This window comes from Arachis ipaensis, chromosome B7, assembly GCF_059453495.1.
Source record: "Arachis ipaensis isolate K30076 ecotype BB chromosome B7, ASM5945349v1, whole genome shotgun sequence".
In the NCBI taxonomy this organism is placed as follows: domain Eukaryota; kingdom Viridiplantae; phylum Streptophyta; class Magnoliopsida; order Fabales; family Fabaceae; genus Arachis; species Arachis ipaensis.
In genome coordinates this window covers 6417587-6442045 of record NC_142442.1, presented here as the reverse complement: position 1 = coordinate 6442045, position 24459 = coordinate 6417587, and the positions used below count along the sequence as shown (strand labels likewise).

The following is a 24459-nucleotide window of genomic DNA, read 5'->3' as shown; positions in this document are numbered from 1 at the left end:
TTACCAGTTAATTGTTCTTCATAAATCGAACGTTCGAACTGCATATGATAGTAATTCGAACCTGGGCAGTTCGAATTACCAGTTGATTGTTCTTCATAAATCGAACCAGGTTGGTTCGAACTAAGAATGCACCTAATTAGAACAAGGTTAGTTCGAATTACACACAGCACGCGTTTCCAAATAATTCAAATTTGACTATTAAAAAATTAATAATTTATTAAAAAAATTTATTAAAAAATTTATTTAAAAAATTAATAATTAAAAAATTAAAAAAAATATATTTTATTTCATACATTAAAAAAAAGCTAACAAAATATTTAATTACGAGACTTCTTTAAAATATTTGTGATCTATCAATACTCTTTTGTCCATTTTTAATAGCTCATGAATATTTTTTAATAAATTCTTTTAATAAATTTATTTAAATTATACTACAAAAAATATTTTATCCTATGCAAAATAATTTAAAAAGAATGGCTTAAAAAATGTTAAGAGTACTATAAAAATTTGTAATGTTCTAATAACTTAGGCAAATACATGCATGTACTCAAATTTTAAATAAAATACTCTACATAGTCAATAATAATTTAGAAATGAAAGAAACTATTTATTCTATACAAAATAATTAAAAAATATATTTTATGAGAATAAAATATATTTCATAACATCTTTTAAACCATTTTTTTTTTAAAATGGCTTAAAATGGCTTAAAAGATGTTATGAAATATTTTGTATTAGAATAAAATATATCTTTTAAGCCATTTTCATAATATCTTTTAAGCCATTTTTTAAAAAAATGGCTTAAAAAATGGCATAAAATTATTTTGTATTAGAATAAAATATATTTTTTAAAAAAATAGCTTAAAAGATGTTATGAAATATATTTTATTCTTCTAACATCTTTTAAGTCATTTTTTTAAAAAAATGGCTTAAAAATGGCTTAAAAGTTGTTATGAAATATTTTGTATTAGAATAAAATATATCTTTTAAGCCATTTTCATAATATCTTTTAAGCCATTTTTTAAAAAAATGGCTTAAAATAGCTTAAAAAATGGCATAAAATTATTTTGTATTAGAATAAAATATATTTTTTTTAAAAATAGCTTAAAAGATGTTATGAAATATATTTTATTCTCCTAACATCTTTTAAGCCATTTTTTAAAAAAATGGCTTAAAAGATGTTACAAAATATTTTGTATTAGAATAAAATATATCTTTTAAGCCATTTTCATAACATCTTTTAAAAAAATAGCTTAAAAGATGTTATGAAATATATTTTATTCTCATAAAATATATTTTTTAATTGTTTTGTATAGAATAAAATAGTTTCTTTCATTTCTAAATTATTATTGACTATGTAGAGTATTTTATTTAAAATTTGAGTACATGCATGTATTTGTCTAAGTTATTAGAACATTACAAATTTTTATAGTACTCTTAACATTTTTTACGCCATTCTTTTTAAATTATTTTGCATAGGATAAAATATTTTTTGTAGTATAATTTAAATAAATTTATTAAAAGAATTTATTAAAAAATATTCATGAGCTATTAAAAATGGACAAAAGAGTATTGATAGATCACAAATATTTTAAAGAAGTCTCGTAATTAAATATTTTGTTAGCTTTTTTTTAATGTATGAAATAAAATATATTTTTTTAATTTTTTAATTATTAATTTTTTTAATAAATTTTTTTAATAAATTATTAATTTTTTAATAGTCAAATTTGAATTATTTAGAAACGCGTGCTGTGTGTAATTCGAACTAACCTTGTTCGAATTAGGTGCATTCTTAGTTCGAACCAACCTGGTTCGATTTATGAAGAACAATCAACTGCTAATTCGAACTGCCCAGGTTCGAATTACTATCATATGCAGTTCGAACCATACTGGTTCGAATTATATAAATATAGCATCTGGCGCATTACTGAAACGATTTTCAATTTGGCTTATATACGTCAATTCTAGATGGCATTGGCTTATAATGGTTTTTTACCCTTATATAATCAGCAGGTAAGCAATTTAAAATTAAAATTTTTAAAATAAAAATTACTTCTAAAAATAATATTATGATATTTATATAATCTAATATATTTAAAATTTTAGTATCATGCATGCATTAATAAAAAAATTCATACCATTTTTAAAGTTAGGATAATCTCATTAATTATATATAAAGTCTTGACTCGTGATATTATATTTTTGGAAAAATATACAATCATTCTTATATGCCAAAATAACTGCTTTTTAATCTCTTAGATTCATTTAAAAAAATAATGTATTCAAATATTTATTTTATTTAGATATACTAACTTTTTAATAAAATTAAAAAAAAAAAGATACTTATTTTGAAAAAGGAATATTAAATATCAAATAACTTTTAGACAAAAAAAATTAAAAATAAAAAAGGTAAATGTAGATAAAATAAAAAAATTTTAGATATAAAAAAGAATTCATTAGAAAAAGAAGTTGACTAAATTAATGAAAATTTTTATTTAAAATAAGAAATATAAAAATTTAATGAATTACAAATTATGTTAAACTTTTTATAAGTAAAGAGATTAAATAAAATGGTTAAATGTATGCAAATTGATGTAAAAAAAAACATGACATTTTAATAGATGCATATCCATTTGTTAATTAGTAGAAATATTTGCATAGTACTAGATAAATTAGCCCATTAGCTGCAAGCCATGTATAGCGCGGGTTGCCTTAAAAGTTGAAACTCTATCAACATAAAACAACAAAGCCGATGGTCAATGCTGTGTCAATAGACTCAGTGCCATTCAGTCTTTTTACACATTGTTTCAAGGATATTTTAGGTATTGCATTATTTGCTACATAACCAATGTTTTACCAGCTACCGGTTCGTACATGGCATAGCAGTATTTCAATAAAGTGGATGTAACATGTGAAAATTTTCCCATCGTATATACCTAGATAAATACACATAGTTTATTAACCTTATTATTTTTATTTAAACTTAAGTTATATACAGAGGCATATATAATTAAGATAGAAAATATTATATTGAACTTTGAGGAAGAAGGGAAATATGACGTGTTACTTTGATTAATAGATGCAATAATGCAAATATGCAGTGAGGTTAGTTGTGGAAAAAATAGTAGCACAGAGCACACTATTAACAGAGTTTGGAGCATATTCCACGCACGGCATGACCTATATATATTTGCATTCATCACTTGCCATGCACCACACACATATACATAAAGAGAAAATAAATCTAAATATTGTATGTGACATGATGATGAGGTGTTATACTTTTTTGTTGCTGCTGCTTCTTCTTCTTGTTGATACTCCGTCTCCCACTTGTTCATCGGTGTTGCCACTATGCAACCACCATGACAACTCAAACCTCCTCCAATTCAAGAACTCATTTGCCATCAACACTTCATTGTACGATGATTGGGAGTGCTCCTCTTATTCCAACAAGACAGCGTCGTGGAACAATGGTACGGATTGTTGCGAGTGGGATGGTGTCACGTGCGACACCACATCAGGTCACGTGATTGGGCTTGACCTGAGTTGCAGCATGCTTGAAGGCGAGTTTCATCCCAACAGCACACTCTTCCATCTCACGCATCTTCAACAACTCAACCTTGCTGCCAATGACTTCTCCAACTCTCCAATATATGCTGGAATTGGTAATCTTGTGAGTCTCACCCATCTCAATCTATCATTCTCATCATTTGGCAGTCATATTCCCTCCACAATCTCACACTTGTCTAAATTACTCTCACTTGATCTCTCGAGGAATGAACTGACACTTGATGAATCCACATGGAGCAAACTCATTGGTAACACCACTAACTTGGAAGAGCTGATTCTAGATGACGTAGAGATGTCTTCCCTTAGAGAAACTTCATTGTCTTTGCTCATGAATTTCTCATCCTCTTTGCTGATCCTGAGTCTTCAGGACACTGGATTGCATGGAGAATTTCCCACTCGTATACTTGGTTTAACTAATCTTGAAGAACTAAGTTTGTCTGGCAATGAAGAGCTGACGGTTGAACTTCCAAAGTCCAATTGGAGCACTCCTCTAAGGATCTTGGACCTCTCTGGGATACCTTTCTCGGAAGAAATACCTGATTCCATAGGCCACCTGAAGTCTCTTAACCAACTAAGGCTATGGCATTGCCAAATTGATGGAATTCCTGTGTCTTTGTGGAACCTCACTCAACTAACTCATTTGGACCTTTCATTAAATAGACTTTATGGTGAGATTCCATCTTTGCTTTCAAACCTCAAACATCTCACCTTCTTAGATCTTAGTCGTAATGCGTTCAGTGGTCACATCCCAGATGTGTTCGCCAACTTAACTAAATTAGAAATCTTGGAACTTTCTTCTAACAGTCTAGGAGGCCAACTGCCATCATCATTACTTGATCTAACTAAACTTTCTTACTTAAGTCTGTCTTATAATCAATTAATCGGCCCAATTCCAAGCAAAAATGCCACACTTCCAAAACTAGAAACACTCTTTTTGTTTAATAACTCTATAAATGGGACAATTCCAGACTGGTGCTATTCTTTGTCTTCATTGACAAGGCTAGATCTTAGCATGAACCAACTCACAGGGCCAATTAGGAAATTCTCCACTTATTCATTGACTTCTTTATCTCTCTCTCATAACAAATTTCAAGGTGATTTTTCAAATTCGATATTTGAATTTCAAAAAAATCTCACTGATTTGGATATGTCATCAAATGACTTGAGTGGTCTTGTGGACTTTTCTCATTTTTCAAAGTTGGAAAATTTAGCTTTTCTTCGTCTTTCTAACAATAAACTTCTCTCTGTTGATAGTAATAATAGTGTTGAATATACCTTACCCAAACTTAAAAATTTAGATTTATCTTTTTGTAGTGTTACTGTTTTTCCTTCATTCCTACCTAGACTGCAAAATCTAAGAATTTTAGATCTTTCTAACAATAAAATCCATGGAAATATTCCCAATTGGTTTGGTGATAATCTCTTGCACACATGGAAGAGCATGGACTTTATTGACCTCAGTTTCAACCAGTTGCAAGGAGATCTTCCAATTCCACCACATGGCACCGAGTACTTTTCAGTTTCAAACAACAAGTTCACAGGAGGCATTTCTTCAACAATATGCAATGCAAGCTCCCTCAATGTGCTAATCCTGTCTCACAACAATTTGACTGGCAAGATTCCACAATGTTTGGGATCCTTTCCTTGGTTCGTGGTTTTGGATTTGCAAATCAACAACTTTTATGGAAGCATACCTGGAAACTTCTCCAAGAATAATTATTTTGAGACTATAAAGTTGAATGGCAACCAATTAGAGGGACCAATACCACAATCTTTGGCTCATTGCACATATCTGGAAGTTCTAGACCTGAGTGACAATAACATACAAGATGTATTTCCCAGTAGGCTAGAAGCTCTTCAGGAATTACAAGTACTCAGTTTACGAAATAACAAATTTCATGGTACCATCACTTGTTTGAGTACGAAGCATCCATTTCCAAGGTTGAGAATTTTTGATGTGTCTAATAACAAGTTTAGTGGCCCTTTGCCAATGCAATACTTTCAAGAGTTTCAAGGAATGATGACTCCAAATGATAATACTCAAGCTGATGGGATGGAGTATATGAGAACCCATTCTATTATATCGGATGTCCGATATAATGACTCTGTTGTGATCATTATGAAAGGTCAAGTGAGAGAAATGAAAAGGATATTAACTATTTTCACAACCATAGATTTGTCAAATAACTTGTTTGAAGGAAAAATTCCACAAATTCTTGGAGAATTGAATTTTCTCAGAGGGCTTAACCTTTCTCACAATAAAATCAGTGGTAAAATTCCACAAACTTTAGGTAATTTGACAAGTTTAGAATGGTTAGACCTCTCATGCAACCAACTGAAAGGTGAAATACCTATGTCTTTGACAAATTTGAATTTTCTCTCTGTCTTGAACCTTTCTGAAAACCAGTTGGAGGGAGTGATACCAACAGGGAAACAGTTCAATACATTCCAAAATGATTCCTACAAAGATAATCCAATGCTTTGTGGATTCCCTTTGTCAAAGTCATGCAGCAATGATGAACCACCTTCAGTGTTTGCTGAGGCAAAAGAATCATTATTTGGGTGGAAGTCAGTTGCAGTGGGATATGGATGCGGAGTGGTATTTGGGATGTTCCTTGGAAGGTTGTTTATAAAGACTGCTAAACCCTTGTGGCTTGCCAGACTTCTTTGTGGATATGATTAACAAAACATGCACAGGAGATGAGAGGCCATGCAAATTGTATGAGACTGTGTTAGCTGCTTGTGTTTTTCTTTTTTTTTTTCTTTTTTCTTTTTTTTTTCTGTAATGATGTGAACTACTCTGTTTTTTGAATAAAATATGCTATTTCTATTTTCTATTAATAAATAAATTCTACATGAGTCATCATCTATTATTTCAACTTCTTGTGAATTAGAGATAAGATAACCTAATTATTGATCTGTTTAATTTGCTTTTGTTTTGATTTAAAATGATTTGTCATAGCTTTCTTCAGTTATATATAGCTTTCAAAGGTATTAGAATACTCATACATTCAGATGTCAATTATATCAAAATTTTCAAATTAAAAAGAATCGAAGCTAAACTTAATTGAATGTAACATAGGATCATTCTATAAATTTTGAATTTGTCAAATCTCAAATGGGTTAGATTTAGAATGTTATTTTCGATTTACAAAAAGCAACCACGGCTTAAATTTATTTTATATGATCAATACAAAAACAATTTGGTGTCCTATTCTTGACAAATATAAGGGAAAATTGAGATTCTTTATAAAATTAAAAGAATAAATTAAATAAGTGAAATATAAAATAATAATATAATTTAAATCATAAAAATGATCACCTGATTTAATACTAATGTATTTAGATTCTAATATAAAAAAATAAAGAGATTTTAGTTAACTTAAAATTTTAACTACTTCATTATAATACTACAAATTTATACACATCAAACGAACAACATATGTATAATGTAGGACTAACTTGGCTCGCATAAAATAATGGATTTTTGAAGTTTGCTTATGTGTTATGTGCAATTTTTTAATAAAATGCATCATATATTGTCAACTTATATCATGATTAATAAATTTTATATATATGGTTTTATTTAATATATTTTGATATTTAAAATAATTTACGAATTTTCAAGAGAGATATTAATCTACACCTTATCGCATTTTCGTAAAAAAAATATGAAATGAAATTGGGTTGGGAAAAGAACTAATTCTCAATTGATATTATATGTATAATTTTAGATTTTTAATAGGATCGAGTGACACTTTGATTGAAAACACAATAAAATTATATATGAGTATATGACATTATGTATGATTGTTTTTATAGAAACTAATCGAAGCATAAATGGCGTGTTTTGATAGTTGTGAGCATGCAAATTGATTTGTACACATATTTTAATTGGACGCCAAAAACAGACAATGCCGTTTCACCAAATTATCTAGCGTGATAAGAGAGTATTAGCTTATCATTTTATTTGTTGAGTCATTGTTATTAGGATAGGATCAAGAGACTATTATAATATCCAAAATTTAATTTCGGTGACGATAATAATACACTTAAAACATCAGAATCAAATTGATGCATGTCATGAATCTCAAAACCACTATCAGGATTTAGTTTTTGATCTTACTCATTTTAAAGTTTTTAGAAAGGGTTATACTAGATAATCAATGACTTTTTTGAACAATATGAATAATCGCTAATCAAATAAAAACATACTATACTTCTAAATTATTTACCTAAATTTTAATATTAGAATAATCATCCGTACACCTAATAAAATGAACATCCAATATATCTATTGTTTACATTATTTAGTATTTTTATTATCTATCTATATTTTTTCTTTTAGAAAAGTTGAATAACTTCAAATGAATTTTTTTTTTTTATATTCAGTAAATAAAATTTAAATATGGTGAAAGTCAAATTGGAATGTCGTTAAGTCCTTTTTTTTTTTTTACATGCTTAAGGTTCTTATTGGGCTGTGTAGGTTATTAAGCAAGCTGTTATAGTCCGAGTTAGTTACCAGCCCAAACCAAGCCCCAAAAATAAGTTCAGAAATATTTTTTTTGGTGACTTACGCAGTTACGCCCAGAAATATATATGTCTACAGAATAGTAATATACACTATACACTATACACACGGAAAAAAAAAAAAAAAGATTATACATTCAGTTTGTTATACCAAATTTCACTCTTATTTTTCCTTTTTTGTGGATACAAATTAATGAGGCAATTATAGATATGTGCATGTGATTTTTTCTTTCCTTTCATTGAGAGGCTCCTATAAAACAAATAATGTCTTGTAATAACTTCTAAGCATATAATATTAAATTATTAATACATATTGATACCATACATACCCCTCATCTTGATTCGTTACATATGTCTCTCACACAACGTAGGACCAACTTTGGTCACATAAAATGATGGATCTTTTTTCTTGTACACTCCTTCATTTATGTTGTCTCCTTGGTTTGGATATCTGTTATTCCCTTCTCAATGAATCACTTCACTTATATCTTACAAAACTCTAGATGCTTGAATTCAAGGAGAAATCAATTATTTCTAAAAACAATAAATCACTACCTAGCTAGCTTATAGGCCAATCAAAACTTAGTGTGCGATCCTATTATGTTAACAATGTTAGTGTTTCTTTTGTGGTACGAAAATCGGAAAGGGTGTAATCGATTGGTTCAGCTATTTTGCCATGAAATTTTTAAAATATTTTAATATTAAATTGAAGGATCTGTTTTTTTGTGATTTTAGTTGGTCCAATTTTTGTTCCTTAAAAATCGAATGGTTTGATTTTTACATTATAAATCCACATCTAAAATTAATATCTATAATCTTATACAATACCATTCTCATTCCAATATAAAAAATAATTTGCGATCTTTTACTTCCTCACCAGGTATCGCGATGGAAATAATTTTGATAGAGTTTCAAAATAAAAGCATTTTAGAGGATAGACATAACACATCATAAATGGGTTTCACTTTCACAATGCTATCATCAAAATCTACACTTTCCTTGTCTTCAAAATTAAAACAGTCAATATCTTAAACTTAGCTTATAATTAATCTTTGACTCCAGATTTTATATATGGTATTTTGCTTATATCAACTAGTATTTAAGTATATATTATATATTCCATAAAAAAACCTTGTACAAAAAAAATGTTTTTCTTTTTTTAAGAAAACACTTATATTAATTTAGTAAAGTTACATATAATAATAATAATAATAATAATAATAATAATAATAATAATAATAATAATAATAATAATAATATACTTGATTCAATTAAAGGATAGATTTAGTTTCTTTATTTGGGGTCAATGATGGATTTTGTTTTTTATGCATTTTTCTATATAAAAGTATTGGGTTTTTATTAAACTACTCTTCTATATTAGCCCATGACAACAATAAAGAAGTCTTGTGGCCCACAAATTCAGCCCAACAGAATACATAAATTCAGTTCTAATTTCAGTCTTTATTATTTTATCTTATCTTATCTTTATGTTATCTTCTCTTCTTATCTTATCTTTACTTTTATCTTTCATAGGACAATGCTCTATATATATTTAGTTTTACCCTCATAATTCACAACACATGTTCAATTCAATCAATCAATAATCAATAAAAATTCTTTATTTGCTTTTCCTATTCTTTCACAATTTTATCATTTTTGCTAAATATATAAAAGTGAAATATTTTATAGAAAATATAAAATTTAAAGTTTTTAATTATATTAAATGCGTACACATTATTTTCCTTATGAAAGTATTCTATATACATACATACATATATTCTCATTATAAGTTTTCTTGTTTTTTCAGAATTAAGAAATCAGAGGAAAGAACATCTTTAGTTATTTTTCTTTTGTGTGTGTTGGGGAAGTGGGGTGGGAGTTGGGTTAACAACATAACATCTTTTATTTCTAATTGCTCTCTTTGGATCTATCCAGCATATTTTTTCAAATAGTTTAATTATGGTTATGTATTATTATATGTTAGTCCCTCTATTTTAAAATAAAAATCTCTTTTAGCTTTTATATTCATTGAAAAATTAATGTATTTAAAATATAAAAAACGTAACACTTATTTTGAAGAATGATAATATTCATATACCAAACATTTCTAATATTCATATAAAAATATGTTGCTTTTAATTAACTGTATATTTATATTATTCTTTAATTAACAAAATAAAAGAAATGTGTATTGATTATAAAAAAATATTATTGCTAAAATAATGTCCACCATAACAAATGTATGAGTAACGGAATTGTATTTTAAAATAAGAGTGTTTTTTTGGTGACTTTAAAATAAGAGAGTACACACGTACACTATATTTAACTCTATATATATATATATATATATATATATATATTAATATTCAATTATGTTATGTGTAAATTAAAAATCAATTATCAAATTAATTATTAGTATAAAATATATATTGATATATAAAATATATATTAAAAATATGTTAAACATCACATGTATATATAAATATATGATAGTGATATTTTATATGTGCATATAGTATTTTTTGTAGTGAACATATGACGTTAATTTCTCAGTGAACTGTTAATATAAAATTTCAACAAGATGAGTAAAAAAATCAAACTCACATTTGAAATAGTGATATATTTACCAATTAAATTCAAGTAAAAAAAAAAAAGTAGTTGACTTTGATATTTATTTGTGTATTTTAACATCATCATGATAATGATATTTAAACTTAGAATATAACATTATTATAACGTAAACTAACCCAAATTTCTTACAACTAATTAATAACCTTTTTCCAAATGACATCATCACATATTCACATAATATTCAAATAAATACGTTCATGTTAAAATCATATATATATATTTAAACTATCATTTATTTCAAATAAGGAAAATTAAAATTAGTGACTGTGAAATTCTCAAATTCAACATATTTGAAGATTTCGAATCGATACACTTTAAAATGTCAATAAATTAAACGTGCCTTTTCGTCATTGCTATAAAGTACCCCTCTTTAATCAAATCTAAATAATGATTTTCTTTTTTTTTTTTAAAGTACTATCTAAAACACATATATAGAGGATGTTTTTCTTAAACAAGTTATAATCCAAAAAATAGAATAGAAAAAAAAAAAAAGCAAGAATGAATGAGAAATTCTGCTAGATATGAACGTCTTATTCGATCAGTTTCCTGGCTTTTATGACATTGAACTGTTATTATTGACTTTATTATTATCATTGATTTCAAATAGAGCCGTTAGATTATTAGGTAAAGAATAAAGAGAGAAACGTCGGCAAGTGACTTCAAACTCCACATGCGGCCAACCCATAAATAATTATAATGTCTTCTATATTATTTATTCATTGATTGATCCCTTGCAATTTGTAATTTATATCGTCACATTCATCATCTATATGGATGAATTTTGTATGACTTTAATTTTAGAGTCTTTTTAATGTACATTTTTAAATATTTATTGTTATTATTGAAAGCTTAAAATAAGTAATTATTATTATTTGTATTTGCATTTGTATTTGTAAGTACTATTTACTAATAAATATAAAATTTGGAAAATTTATTTATTAGTATAAAGAAGTCTTGAGTAGTATTCAAAATTCAATTTATTTTTTCTATATATGTATCTTCTATATGTCGAATAAGGTTGACCAAATAAATTTTTCACGAGATTAATAGATAATCACAACGTTTCTTACGTGTGATTTTCCGGTAACATCGCTTACATGTGTTTAGATTTGGACATTAATAATGATAATAATAATGAATTGGTAATAAAAATCTTGATAACAAATTTTATAAGGATATATATTAATTAAGAATATTAAAACACATGATTTATTTAAATTATTAAATAAAAAATTATGCAAGTTTTAAAATGTAAATAAATTTTCATATTTAAAAGTTTTTTAACTTAATTAATCTTAGCTTTTAAAAATTACACGCGTGCGTCATGATATCATGTTTAGCGATAAGCACATCTCAAAAAAATATTTTTTTTATATAGTTTTTTTTAGTGTCTTTTATATATATAGTTATTTCTTTTAATACATAATGGGTATCAAAATATTTTCTTAATGTATAATTATATCGTTAGAACTAAATCTAAGAAAGTTCATTTTTTCTATACTAATAGTTTGTCAAGAGTTTAATATTGTCTTAAAAAAAAAACATTTGTGTTAACTACGCGTAATATCAATGAATTTTTATAATTTCAATGAATTTTGAATTAAGTTCTTATTTTTTTATTAGTCTCTATATTATATTTAATTTTGTAATTAAATTTTTATTGTAATAAAAATACTAAAATTAATAGAATATTTCGTTAAACAAAATAAATATGTTTAAATATCTAATATTTAATTAAATATTTTATATAGTTTAATAAAATATTCTATTAATTTTAATATTTTTATTACGATAAAAATTTACTTATAAATTTTGATTTTGTATAAGAACTTAATTAAAAAAAATATAAAAATTTAATTAAAAATTCGTTAAACTTATAGAAATGCATAGAATAATTAAAATTTATTAAAAATAAGACTGAATTTGATATAAAAATGATTTTGTTTGATTGCATAGACGCAGGACATGAGAAAAACGACAGAAAAATAGTAACGGTAGGCACTGTTCCTCTGCCACCTGGTTTCTTTTCTCTTCTGTTTCTGAGTCATACACAGTTCTCACTCTCTTCTCCGTTTTTCAATATTTTAAATATTCACATCGCTTTATCTGAATCAATATCACTCACACATGATGAATGGGTCTACCTGCTCTTTTTTGTACTACTCAGTAGGCACACAAATCTTGCCTCATATTCTTGACTGAGACATCCCCTTACGGAACTTCATTTTCAATATCTAATTCCCATTTTCTGCAATCAAATGCCATAAAGTTTTCAACTTTAGGCGATTCGTGACGTTTTTGCCTCTGGCTGTTCCCCTTTTGGTCGCTTGAACTAACACTACTATCTCTTTCTCTCTCTCTCTCTCTCTTTCTTATTTTTCTGTGATCATCTCAATTGGGTAGAAGAAGAAGTGCTCAATTTTCGTTTTTTGTTTCAGCTGAGAGTAGCAGTTTCTAAAGAGGTATTTGATCATGAAAGTTTTCACCTTTCAGCTCTGCAAATGTAGAATTTTTACGAGTTTGTTTTTTTTTTTTTATTTTACAGACCCTTTTCTTTTATGTTCATCGATAGCTTAGATGAAATAGAAATTTTGGAAGAATTTGACATGTTTTGAAGTTTTGGATTTTAGTTCTTGTTGTGTTGTAAGAACTGGTAGATTCATCATTCAGTTTCGGTTGTGGACTTTATGGTAACCAAAACAACATGTCCTATACACACGGTTTGGTAGTTCATACATTTTACAAGTTTATGAAGGATGGTTTTGCCACTTAGAAGGGCTAATTTTCACTTCCATGGCTCACAAAAAAAAAAGGATAAATAATAAAAAATTGGTAATGAGTTTAGGGGGAGGCAAAAATACAGCTTAGTACAAAAAAAAAACAAAATTTTTTTGTCAAACTAGTCCTTTTGTCTTTTACCTGTCAATGCAGTACCTGAAGTGCAATTTTAAATTCTAATTTTATAAATGAAGTGGAATTTTGACATAGTTCTTGTATATATATTTTGCAGGGAATAGCTTATTCTCTAGTTTGTTGAAGTGTGCAAATGGCTTCACTTGGTGATATAGGACTTGCAGCAGCAATAAACCTCCTCAGTGCATTAACTTTCTTAATTGCATTTGCTGTGCTCCGGATACAACCTATAAATGATAGAGTGTACTTTCCGAAATGGTATTTGAAGGGTTTAAGGACCAGTCCTTTGCACTCAGGAGCATTTGTGAGCAAGTTTGTCAATTTAGACTTCAATTCTTATATAAGGTTCTTGAATTGGATGCCGGCAGCATTGCAAATGCCGGAACCGGAACTAATTGACCATGCAGGCCTGGATTCCGCCGTATACTTGAGGATATACTTGCTCGGGTATGCTCCTAAAATATTATTTGCAGTAACTATGGTTGTGTATCTGATATTAAATTTATATATTAATTTCGAGCAGGCATTGATCAAATTGTTCCTTTCTTTCTTGTTGATTTACTATATATTCTCAGGCTAAAAATATTTGTCCCCATTGCACTCCTTGCATTTTCTGTTATGGTACCTGTCAATTGGACCAACGACACCTTGAAGCGTTCAAATTTGGTTTACAGCAGCATAGATAAGCTTTCCATTTCAAACATTCCATTAGGATCAAACAGGTAAGCAAATGTTGTATTGGTATTTTTTCTTTGTTATGGAAGAAGCTTTCGGTAATTGAAGTTAATTTTTATACACAAATAACGTTTTAAATGTATTGCAGATTTTGGACCCATTTGGTAATGGCCTATGCTTTTACCTTTTGGACATGCTATATCTTGAAAAGGGAGTATCAGATTATTGCAACAATGAGGTTGCATTTTCTTGCTTCAGAACGACGCCGTCCTGACCAGTTCACAGTAAGATCATGTTCCATGACTTATGATATGTTTATAATCACAGTAACAATGCTTCTGGATAAGGATTTATGTACTAGGATTGTTTAACTCCTAATCCAAAATTTATACTCAAAAAGTGTATCCTATTTGTTTTTATTTCAAAAGTCACAGTGCTCTTGAATTATTTTACTTTTGGTTCCTTCTTACTTCTTCTTAAAGAAATTACTCTTTACTTGTGCAGGTACTTGTTAGGAATGTACCACCTGATCCTGATGAATCAGTTAGTGAGCTAGTGGAGCATTTCTTCTTGGTCAACCATCCAGACCACTATCTCACTCATCAGGTCCGATCCCAAATTTTCATTACTTATATCTTGTTCTTTTGGTTTTTGATAATTTTGTGAAAATTGAATGAATCATTAGGTAAGGTGTCAAAATGACATCATAATTATTATTACTTGTGTTTAAATGAATTGTTTTCATGACTAGTATAAATAACAATATTAAGATATTTATAAAAGAGATAGATATGATGATAATCTTAAAGTCTGCAACAATTTCAGTCAATTTATGTTACAGGATTGTCACACCATAATTGCAGTGTGGCTTCAATGATTTATCTTTATATCCAAATTGCTTTGTTATTCTTTTCACTTACAGTGCAATTATATTTATATATGCAGGTTATTTACAATGCAAAGAAACTTTCTAGCCTAGTTGCTAAGAAGAAGAAAAAGCAGAACTGGCTTGACTACTACCAACTTAAATATTCTAGAAATCAAACCGAAAGGCCAACTAAAAAGGTATGCCTTCACAATCCAATTATGCACTCCGAATTATTTGTCCATTTTGAATTTGGTTTCAGCATAAGTTTTCTCATGCTATTTTTCAATGCATGCATTTCTTTTCTTTCTTTGCACATGGCTAACATTGTGTCAGCAGACTGGATTTTTAGGACTTTGCGGCAATAGGGTGGACGCAATTGATTTTTACACTGACGAAATCGATAAACTTTCAAAAGAAGTTAGTATTACCAATCCTTCTTTACAATTTCATGTACTTCATAATTTCTTATGTACTTGGTGGATCACATGATCTTATGCCATCAATGTAAACATTTAATAATACTTCTTCATTTCATAATTTGATTGTATCTTTCTATAAATGAATTTCCAGATTGAATTGGAGAGAGAGAAAGTCATAAAAGATCCTAAATCCATAATGCCAGCAGCTTTTGTTTCTTTCCGAACTCGTTGGGGTGCAGCAGTTTGTGCCCAAACTCAGCAGTCCAGAAATCCAACCACATGGCTGACTGAATGGGCTCCGGAACCTCGTGATGTGTATTGGAATAACATGGCCATACCATATGTTTCCCTCACAATAAGGAGGCTTATAGTTGCAGTGGCTTTCTTCTTTCTGACATTCTTTTTCATGATTCCTATCGCATTCGTGCAGTCACTTGCTAACATTGAAGGCATTGAAAAAGCAGCTCCTTTCTTGAGGGCCTTTATTGAGATGTAAGCATTGTTTTCCATCAATGCCATCTTTTTTCTTAAAAGATTAATGCATATTTCTTGTTTTTGGTTGATTTAGTAATCATAATTAGAGTGTACTGTTGATACATCATTAAATTCTTTTGATTAGTTGATAGTGTAATATATTTTACACCAACAATGCATCAAAGTAATTCTCTCTTATCATTGCAACTGAGTTTAATTACTACCCAAAATGTGTTGGAATTTCTAATCTTATGCTAACTTTTTTTTTTATTGCAGACCATTTATAAAATCTTTTATACAAGGTTTCCTTCCTGGGATTGCTTTGAAGATATTCCTCATTTTTCTGCCAACAATATTGATGATAATGTCTAAGTTCGAAGGGTTTATAAGCACGTCTGCTCTCGAAAGGAGATCAGCAACAAGATATTATATCTTTCAGTTCATAAATGTATTTCTTGGGAGCATAATTACTGGGACTGCCTTCCAGCAACTGGATAAGTTTATCCACCAGTCTGCAAATGAGTAAGTCCTCCGCGCAGCCTTACGCCTATTAACCATAAACCACAATGTAAAAATTTTCTAAATAATATTTACATTTGCTATGTATGTAGAATTCCAAAGACTATTGGTGTCTCAATTCCTATGAAGGCAACTTTCTTCATAACATATATAATGGTTGATGGTTGGGCTGGTTGTGCTGGTGAGATTCTAAGGTTGAAGCCATTGATATTCTATCACTTGAAAAACACCTTCTTGGTGAAGACTGAAAAGGACCGCGAAGAAGCAATGGATCCGGGAACCATTGGTTTCAATACAGGAGAACCACAAATTCAACTTTATTTCTTACTTGGCCTTGTTTATGCTGTGGTCACCCCTTTCTTACTTCCATACATCATCGTCTTCTTCGGTTTTGCATATGTTGTCTATCGTCATCAGGTAAGAAAATTTAAACTCTCCTTCTCTTTTGATGCTTTTAATCATTTTGATGCATTTGCACTATAACACTATAGTATTTATTGAATCTTTTCAGATTCAGTTTAGTTTTTAGTAACAATTCCGAACTATAATCATGTTTGTTTGCATGTCATTCTTTATGCATGTCTTATCTAAGGCTAATGAATCAAATTGAATGGCAGATTATAAATGTGTACAACCAAGAATATGAGAGTGCTGCAGCTTTCTGGCCTGATGTACATGGCCGCATTATATTTGCTTTAGTGATCTCACAGCTTCTATTAATGGGATTACTGAGTACAAAAGAAGCTTCTAACTCAACTCCATTGCTCATCACTCTCCCTGTTTTAACCATTTGGTTTCATCGCTTCTGCAAAGGGAGATATGAACCTGCTTTCATTCGGCATCCATTACAGGTTAGTCTTGATATTAAGACATACTAGTGTTCATGTTTGCCTTGAGCAATAAGCAAAGTAAATACAATGTTTGAGACATACTTAAAGATTCTGTTTGGTAACTGTCTCAAGACAGAAACACAAAGAACTCGCGACACAAACTGAATTTGAATCTTTCATGCCATTATTTGCTGACATTTTAGTTCATTCTTCTATCAAATTTATGTGAATTCTCATGTTGTGTATATGAACTTCAGGAAGCAATGATGAAGGACACGTTGGAGCGTGCCCGAGAGCCGAACTTCAATTTGAAAGAGTTCCTACAGAGTGCTTATATCCATCCTGTTTTCAAGGGTGGCGACGAAGACAGTGAGAGCGAAGCAATGAGTGAAGAGGGTGAGCAGGAACCGGTGCTTGTCCAAACGAAACGACAGTCTCGGAAGAACACACCGGCGCCTAGCAAACATAGCAGTTCATTGTCATCTCCCCTCCATGAATCTGCTGATAAACATTTGCGGCCTTAATTTGACAATGATATTAGAGTTGGAGTTTATGAGGAGAAAAAAGTAAAAAGAATTCACTGTTATATTATTTGTTGCAAAGTTGAAAGTGTATATAACATGGTGGATGGGTAGATAATCCAGGTCTAATTTTTTTACCAACTTTTTTTATTTTAATCTTATGCTGGTTTAGTTAGTTGGTACAGCAAATTTTTACTAACAAGAACTAAATTTGCCAACATTTTGAGTTCAAGTGCTAAACTTGTTTTCAAATGTACTAACATTCGACTGTGGGAGAGCACAAAGTAATTATCTATAATTGCAAATCTAAAAATTTTGCTATCTATACACCAAATATATCACATATTGTATAGACAATGTGGTTATATAATACCCAATCATGTTAAGTGAATATTAAAAATTAGTTATCCGTATAGAATAATCTTGTAGTTTAAGAGAAATGTATAAACGTTTGCACTAATTGAAATTAAATCACTCAAACCAAAAACACAAATCAAAGTAAATCACCAACTAAAAAATTGAAAAATATTTGATTCACTTTGTAAGTTGTTATAAGGGTTCGATTGGTTTTTATTTTTATTTTTATTTTTAATATTTTTCTTTTATTTTTTAAAGATAATAGTAGTATTTTATTCAATAGAAAAACAAATATAATGTTCAAAAGTCATAACAAGAGAAATAGAAAAAGGAGGATTCTTAGATATCCATGAACACATGAAATTGTAAGAAAATAATAACATAGAAAAGCAAATAGGAAAAGAAATCTTAGACATTATACATAAAGCAAAATAGATAGCTCCTGGTTTAACTTAAGCAATGTTGCTAGTACTTCATCCGAAGGCTCCTGGACATGCTCGAAGACTCGCTGACACCTCTCCTTTCAGATATTCCAAGCTATAATCAAAACCAGCCAAACTCTATGAAAGCTTATTCTCTGAAATCCAGCTTGTAACACCAAATCCCTCCACTAATCGAAGAACAAGGAACATCTAGAGTCTGGGATGAAGTCAAAGGACTCTTCTTCCACACTCTATGAAGCATGGACACTTTTCTTATTCGCAATGTCCGCATGTCGGACACATTTCGCACAAGACACTCGTCTGACATGCGTATCTTCTATGTCTTAATAAAAAATAAAAAATTCTTCTCCGAACACACCGAAATAGTAAATACCACTACATATCAGCATGTCTAACCTTCTTCTTAATATGTATTCTTGAAATGAGTATAGAAATAATATATATTATTAAAACAAAAAATATTTTAAATATTTTATATAATTAAAAAAGACATTAAAAATAATTAAAAAAATTAATTTATCTAAAAAATACTTTATATTTATATATATGTCGTGTCCCTATGTCTTGTAAGAATTTTAAATTCGCATGTCTCGTGTCGTATCCGTGTCAATGTCCGTACATCATAATCCACACTAGATTAGTGTCGCCACAAAAAAAATAGACATTGCACGAGTGATTATGGTGCTGAATTTCAAATTGGGCAAGTTGATGAGAACCACTGGTGGATGAGAAGCAGAACATGAAGCTTATCATGGAGAATTTTTCACGCAAAAAGTAGAATCTTGCGAGGAATTTTCATCTTTCATAAATGGCTCCAAAACAGGCCTCTTTTCCATGAAGTTCGAATAGAATTCAATGGAAGTATGGTATAATTGGTAAGCAATCATATATCCTGATGCAACATCATATATTTTTGCTCTGTTCATCACCCATTGAAATTGGAAAAAAATCCTCTAGAATAACGATGTTAGTAAAGTGGTAAAGTGATACTTTAATCGCCTTTGAATTTGTAACATTTATTATCTGTGAGCCCCATTATCTTAATCCAATGATGATTAATAGCGTACTTTTTTCTCTAAAGTGAACATACAACTTTAGAGGAGTCGGATCCATTGAATTGTATCTTTACCTTCTCTTGGAGTTAAGGAGAAGATTCATTGAACAATTTCTGGAGAGAAAATGTCTGAGATTAATGCTTGGTTCCACTATTTATTTGAAGTACATATCTTTCACTCATAACAGGCCTCATAGTAGTGCAGCAGCAGACAATGGACAGTGAAGGAATAAGGAGGAGGGAGCTATAGTTCATAGAAGATTAATCACCTCAATTTTTAATATTTTTCGTATTTAAGATTTTGCAAATAAAAATTGAAAATAATAAAAATAGGAATTTGTTGTTTTAAGTGGGAGTTGTAATTTAATTTAATTTTTAACTAAGGCCCTACTAATTCTTAAACTTCATAGTTAAGTCCTTGAAATTTATTATGCCTAGTAACAAGTAAGGAGCTCTTTAACAAAAAGAATTGAGAAAAAATAGAGCCCCCTTCTAAACTTTAGAAGCTTACTAAAAATTCATAAAACTATAAGACGAGAGTAATTTAGCAAAAACTTGTCAAATTCCGGATTGTAGTGGCATAATTAGAAGGGGAAAATAAAGTAAATTAACATCATTTTTCCAATGGATATACAAATCATCATAATCATTAAACAAGTATATGATATGCTGAAAAGGAGATATTTAAGATCAAAACTTTTATATTTGAATTTTATGAGATAGTAAGGACTTCAAAGAAAGTGACAGTAACAATTTAAATGGATTAAAAAGATTTACAGATGAAAGAAAATTTGAACTACAAATTATTCAGAAGAGAAAGATCTTAGATATTGGATATGAAAGGATATATTCACAGCTCATAGCCTCCGAGAATAGCCAGAACCCCCACATTTCTTGCAGAGTATCAATCCTAAAAAGAGAAAACAAATAAAGATATATAGATATATATCAACTGAAAGATTTGCTAATAGGATAGGTATAATGATTCTCCTTTACTTGAGATCTTTTGGTACATTTCTTAATCTTTGTATTTAGATGTAAATTGTATTCAGATATATTAATTCAAAGATGTACTAAAAAATGACAGTAACAGATAAAAGGGAACAGAGAAAGTATATTTTGATGCATGATGATAGAGAGATACCTGAACCCTTGCACACTTTACAGTTAATTAACCCTGCATCTTTCTTCATCTTTCCATTGTCACAGAAAACACATTTTGTCCCACCTAATTGTAAGAAAAAATGGTATTCAAGTTGCAATTTCTCTCAATAAAGCCTAATTTCTGTCAAGAACATTATCTGCTAGACTCTAACATGTAATAGGTGACACTGATTCATCATCGATACTATGTTGATTCTTTCTTCTCTCGATTTCGTCAGCAGAAACAAAATTCGCAGCAAAAAATGCTACGTGCATACTAAAAATCAACCACCAAATTAGTCATTATATATTTGTATATAAATACATGTGTTGTTTTACTTATTTTCACTATGTATTTTATATTTCAACATATATTCTATATGGGGGACTAATTTGTGGCTGAATTTTTTATGTACACATATCATAGTTGATTCACAACAACTCTAGATATTGGATAATGGTGAGAACAAGTATGCTTCTGTTTAATAGATGGTCATAATCAGAAACTACAATTTCTAAACTAACAGTTCATAATCACTCCACTTTTTGTGCAGTATTACATAAGAAAAATGTTAGTCTATACTCATCCATCTTCGTATGTTGAGTCGACTAATTCTCTTCTATCAATGAATGAGGTGTGATCCAAATCAACTTGGTCTCACACCGCATTCAATGATGAGGAAAATTAATCGGCTCGATACACAAAGAAGGATAAGTATAAGCACATGTATCATATACCTTTAACTAAAGATATCTAAGTCAACTTAGTTTTTGTTGCTAATCATGTGAATTGTAACATTTTCCCACTTCCTAAAGTATTACTAATATTCTTTGTATAAAATATAAATTTACAATAGTTTCCAACTTTCCACAGAGTTTCAGAAATGTAGAAAGATAATTACCATTGCCTCCACAACGCTCACAAGGCACAGGATCTCCCTGAAGAATCAACAGAAAGTAGCATCACTTGTTATCTTAAGAATGAGAAAACGCTATTAATATATCTAGAACAAAGAAAAATCTAAAGATATAATACAACCCAATATTTAACTTGTGAAAAATTGTTTTTTTAAAAAATAAATATTATATTTTCCATAGGTACACTAATCTGAATGCAAAAGTACATGAGTCATAAACTAAAGGATATAAAAACTATTAAAAATTACATTAAAAAAATAACATTTTTATCATGTTTTAATCTTTTATGTAATAAGAATATTTTGGTTAACTGAGAATTGAAAACGTTACCTTAAGACCAAGGAAGAGAGAAAGAGCAATGGCAGCCAAAACACTAACGGTGGCTAAAAGGGTTTGGGTGTCAAAATACAAAGTGCTTCCAATTCCATTAAAGAGCAAAATAGGATCAATGATCATCAAAAACCTTGGCTTTGTTATTGGTTTGGTTTTGCATTTGAACGTGAACCTGGGATTTGAAGGTAGTTGGAGGAGTATGGAAGAAGAAGAAGAAGAAGAGTGAGAAAGGTGAACCAAGCTTGATGAAGAAGAAAAAGAAGATAAAGCATGAAGAGTACAGTAAGAGAGAGTGGCCATTGAAAAAAATGGGAAAAAAAATCTTAAAAAACCAAAAAGTATTGTTAGTATGTGGAGCTCAACCTCTCAGCTTTTTTTTTCACTTTACAGTCTACATGTGGTTTTTAATTTTAGTGTTTGCCTGTTTGGGATTTTGGTGGTATCTTTTATAATACAAAAACACTATTTGCACACTAAAATCAGCTATTAAAATCAGTCACTAATATATTTGTTTATAAATACATGTGTGGTTTAATTTATTTTCAATGTGTATTTATATTTATATTTCAACATATATTTTATATTAGTAGTTATCTTTAATGACTGTTTTTGATATACTCTTTTTAATAATAGAGTTAGTGTGGTTTTTATGTGGATGTCACAAATTTGATTCTTAAATGTTTAGTTTTTTGTTTTTTTTTATTTGTTTGATATCATAAATTTGAGGGTTAGATTTGTGATTTTTAAATTTAAAAAAAAATACAAATTCAAGAGACATATTTCCATTTTAGTATTAAAAAAATTTTAAACATATATATCAAATCCTCTAATTTATTTGAGAACAAAAAAAATTTATCTCATTACAAATTAGACTTTTCAATTTGTGCACTATAAAAATCTGATCCTTATATTTTTTAAATGTGAGTCTAATTTATTATTTAAAATAAAATAAAAATCTTAAATTCATACTAGAAAAAAACATATCAATTAGATTACATATCATTATTTTTTATTTCTAAAAAAATTAGCCGCCACGTCACATCCATTGCCCGGTTGCTCCACCCCATTTTCTTTGTTTTTGTTGCAGCTAAATAATAACTGCAATATCTTTTTTTTTTAAGTTGTAGATACTAGATAGACATTTTCTGAACTACTTTTTGGCGGTTAATTTGGCTTAAATAAATTTGTGTAAAGTACTATTTCAGTCTTGAATATTTAGATTAAATTTTAATTTAATTTTTAATATTTTATTTTTTATTTTTATTTTAAAAAATTTTAAATAAATTTAATATTATTCTATCATTAAATTTTATACGAAAAATTAATAAAACAAGTGACATAAACATTAATAACATTATTAGTTAAGTCATATTTTATTTCATATGTTACAAAAACATAACTAAAACATTTTTGTAATATTTTTCAATTTTTTTTTTTTGTATAAAATCTCATATTCTAGCAATCAATCAACAACCTTCCAAAATCAAAGGAAAAACTTTTATATTGGTGATTACTACTGGGTTCATTTTACTTACATACAAGAATTGAATGTAATTGGCTCTTCAATATGCGAATTATTTATGTCAAATTTAATAATGGAATAACATTAAACCTGCTTCAAATTTTTTTTAGGATTAAAATAGGACATTTAAAAGTTTTTAGGATTAAAACAGAATATTTGAAACATTAAGGCCAAATTAAAAATTTTCCTAAACAGAGGATCAAAATAATACTTTACCCAATAAATTTGTGTTTATAAAATATTTATTTCTAGCTTTTGGCCTTTTATAAAAAAAAATATTTTTGATCTATTAAAATCAAAATCTTTTAAAATTTATTGGGTCAAAAAACTAAAAGAAAAACAAAATAAAAAAACAAATATTTTGTCGGAACCAAAAACTTTAATTTTACCAAGGGAACAAAAGGGTTTCACACTTTTGATTAATCAAATATTACTATACATATGCATAAATATAATTAACCAATGAGAATTATATGAGACCATGAGAGTGAGAAATAATTCTTTTAAGTCTTAATTATATAAACACATCTATAAAGAGTTTAGATTAAATATTAAAAATACGAGGAGTTTGAGTAATATATACAAGGCTCTTAATTCAAATATTATTGCTGATATTTAAACAAAAAAATCAATAAGTCAAAATTAAAAATTATTTAAATGATTTTATATGTTAATCTTAACCGTTAATGTGCAATATCTTTTTATCCCACAAAAAATCACTTCTGTACATGTAGGGCTG

General features: G+C 28.6%; 3 protein-coding genes across 3 annotated transcripts; 2 read left to right on the top strand and 1 right to left on the bottom strand.

Annotated features, from left to right (window-relative positions):
* The first annotated feature begins 3219 nt into the window (after positions 1-3219).
* On the top strand, positions 3220-6382 carry LOC107606734 (receptor-like protein 6). The gene has a single exon (XM_016308762.3). It carries the CDS (start codon positions 3263-3265, stop codon positions 6251-6253), a length of 2991 nt encoding a protein of 996 aa, XP_016164248.3. The 5' UTR covers positions 3220-3262; the 3' UTR covers positions 6254-6382.
* A 6307-nt stretch (positions 6383-12689) lies between these two features.
* Positions 12690-18130, top strand: LOC107609202 (hyperosmolality-gated Ca2+ permeable channel 1.5). Its single transcript, XM_016311065.3, has 12 exons — positions 12690-13193; positions 13742-14091; positions 14220-14366; positions 14468-14603; positions 14824-14925; positions 15265-15384; positions 15524-15604; positions 15758-16098; positions 16357-16602; positions 16692-17016; positions 17217-17450; positions 17687-18130. Exons 2-12 carry the CDS (start codon positions 13778-13780, stop codon positions 17951-17953), a joined length of 2313 nt encoding a protein of 770 aa, XP_016166551.1. The 5' UTR covers positions 12690-13193; positions 13742-13777; the 3' UTR covers positions 17954-18130.
* A 2357-nt stretch (positions 18131-20487) lies between these two features.
* Positions 20488-22600, bottom strand: LOC107608020 (thylakoid lumenal P17.1 protein). Its single transcript, XM_016309912.3, has 4 exons — positions 22196-22600; positions 21850-21886; positions 20949-21032; positions 20488-20714 (listed from the first exon to the last, which is right to left on the bottom strand). The coding sequence occupies exons 1-4, from the start codon at positions 22496-22498 to the stop codon at positions 20662-20664; spliced, it is 477 nt and encodes a 158-aa protein (XP_016165398.1). The 5' UTR covers positions 22499-22600; the 3' UTR covers positions 20488-20661.
* Positions 22601-24459: the final 1859 nt, after the last annotated feature.

Bases quoted from the DNA above. Each gene is read 5' to 3' on its own strand.
- LOC107606734 (XM_016308762.3), top strand. From the start codon at position 3,263: ATGATGATGAGGTGTTATACTTTTTTGTTGCTGCTGCTTCTTCTTCTT.
- LOC107609202 (XM_016311065.3), top strand. From the start codon at position 13,778: ATGGCTTCACTTGGTGATATAGGACTTGCAGCAGCAATAAACCTCCTC. The intron at 14,604-14,823 runs GTAAGATCATGT...TTACTTGTGCAG, and splicing joins GCCGTCCTGACCAGTTCACA to GTACTTGTTAGGAATGTACC. The intron at 16,603-16,691 runs GTAAGTCCTCCG...CTATGTATGTAG, and splicing joins ATCCACCAGTCTGCAAATGA to AATTCCAAAGACTATTGGTG.
- LOC107608020 (XM_016309912.3), bottom strand. From the start codon at position 22,498: ATGGCCACTCTCTCTTACTGTACTCTTCATGCTTTATCTTCTTTTTCT. The intron at 21,887-22,195 runs GTAACGTTTTCA...TTGATTCTTCAG, and splicing joins CTCTCTTCCTTGGTCTTAAG to GGAGATCCTGTGCCTTGTGA. The intron at 20,715-20,948 runs GTATCTCTCTAT...TTCTCTTTTTAG, and splicing joins TAAAGTGTGCAAGGGTTCAG to GATTGATACTCTGCAAGAAA.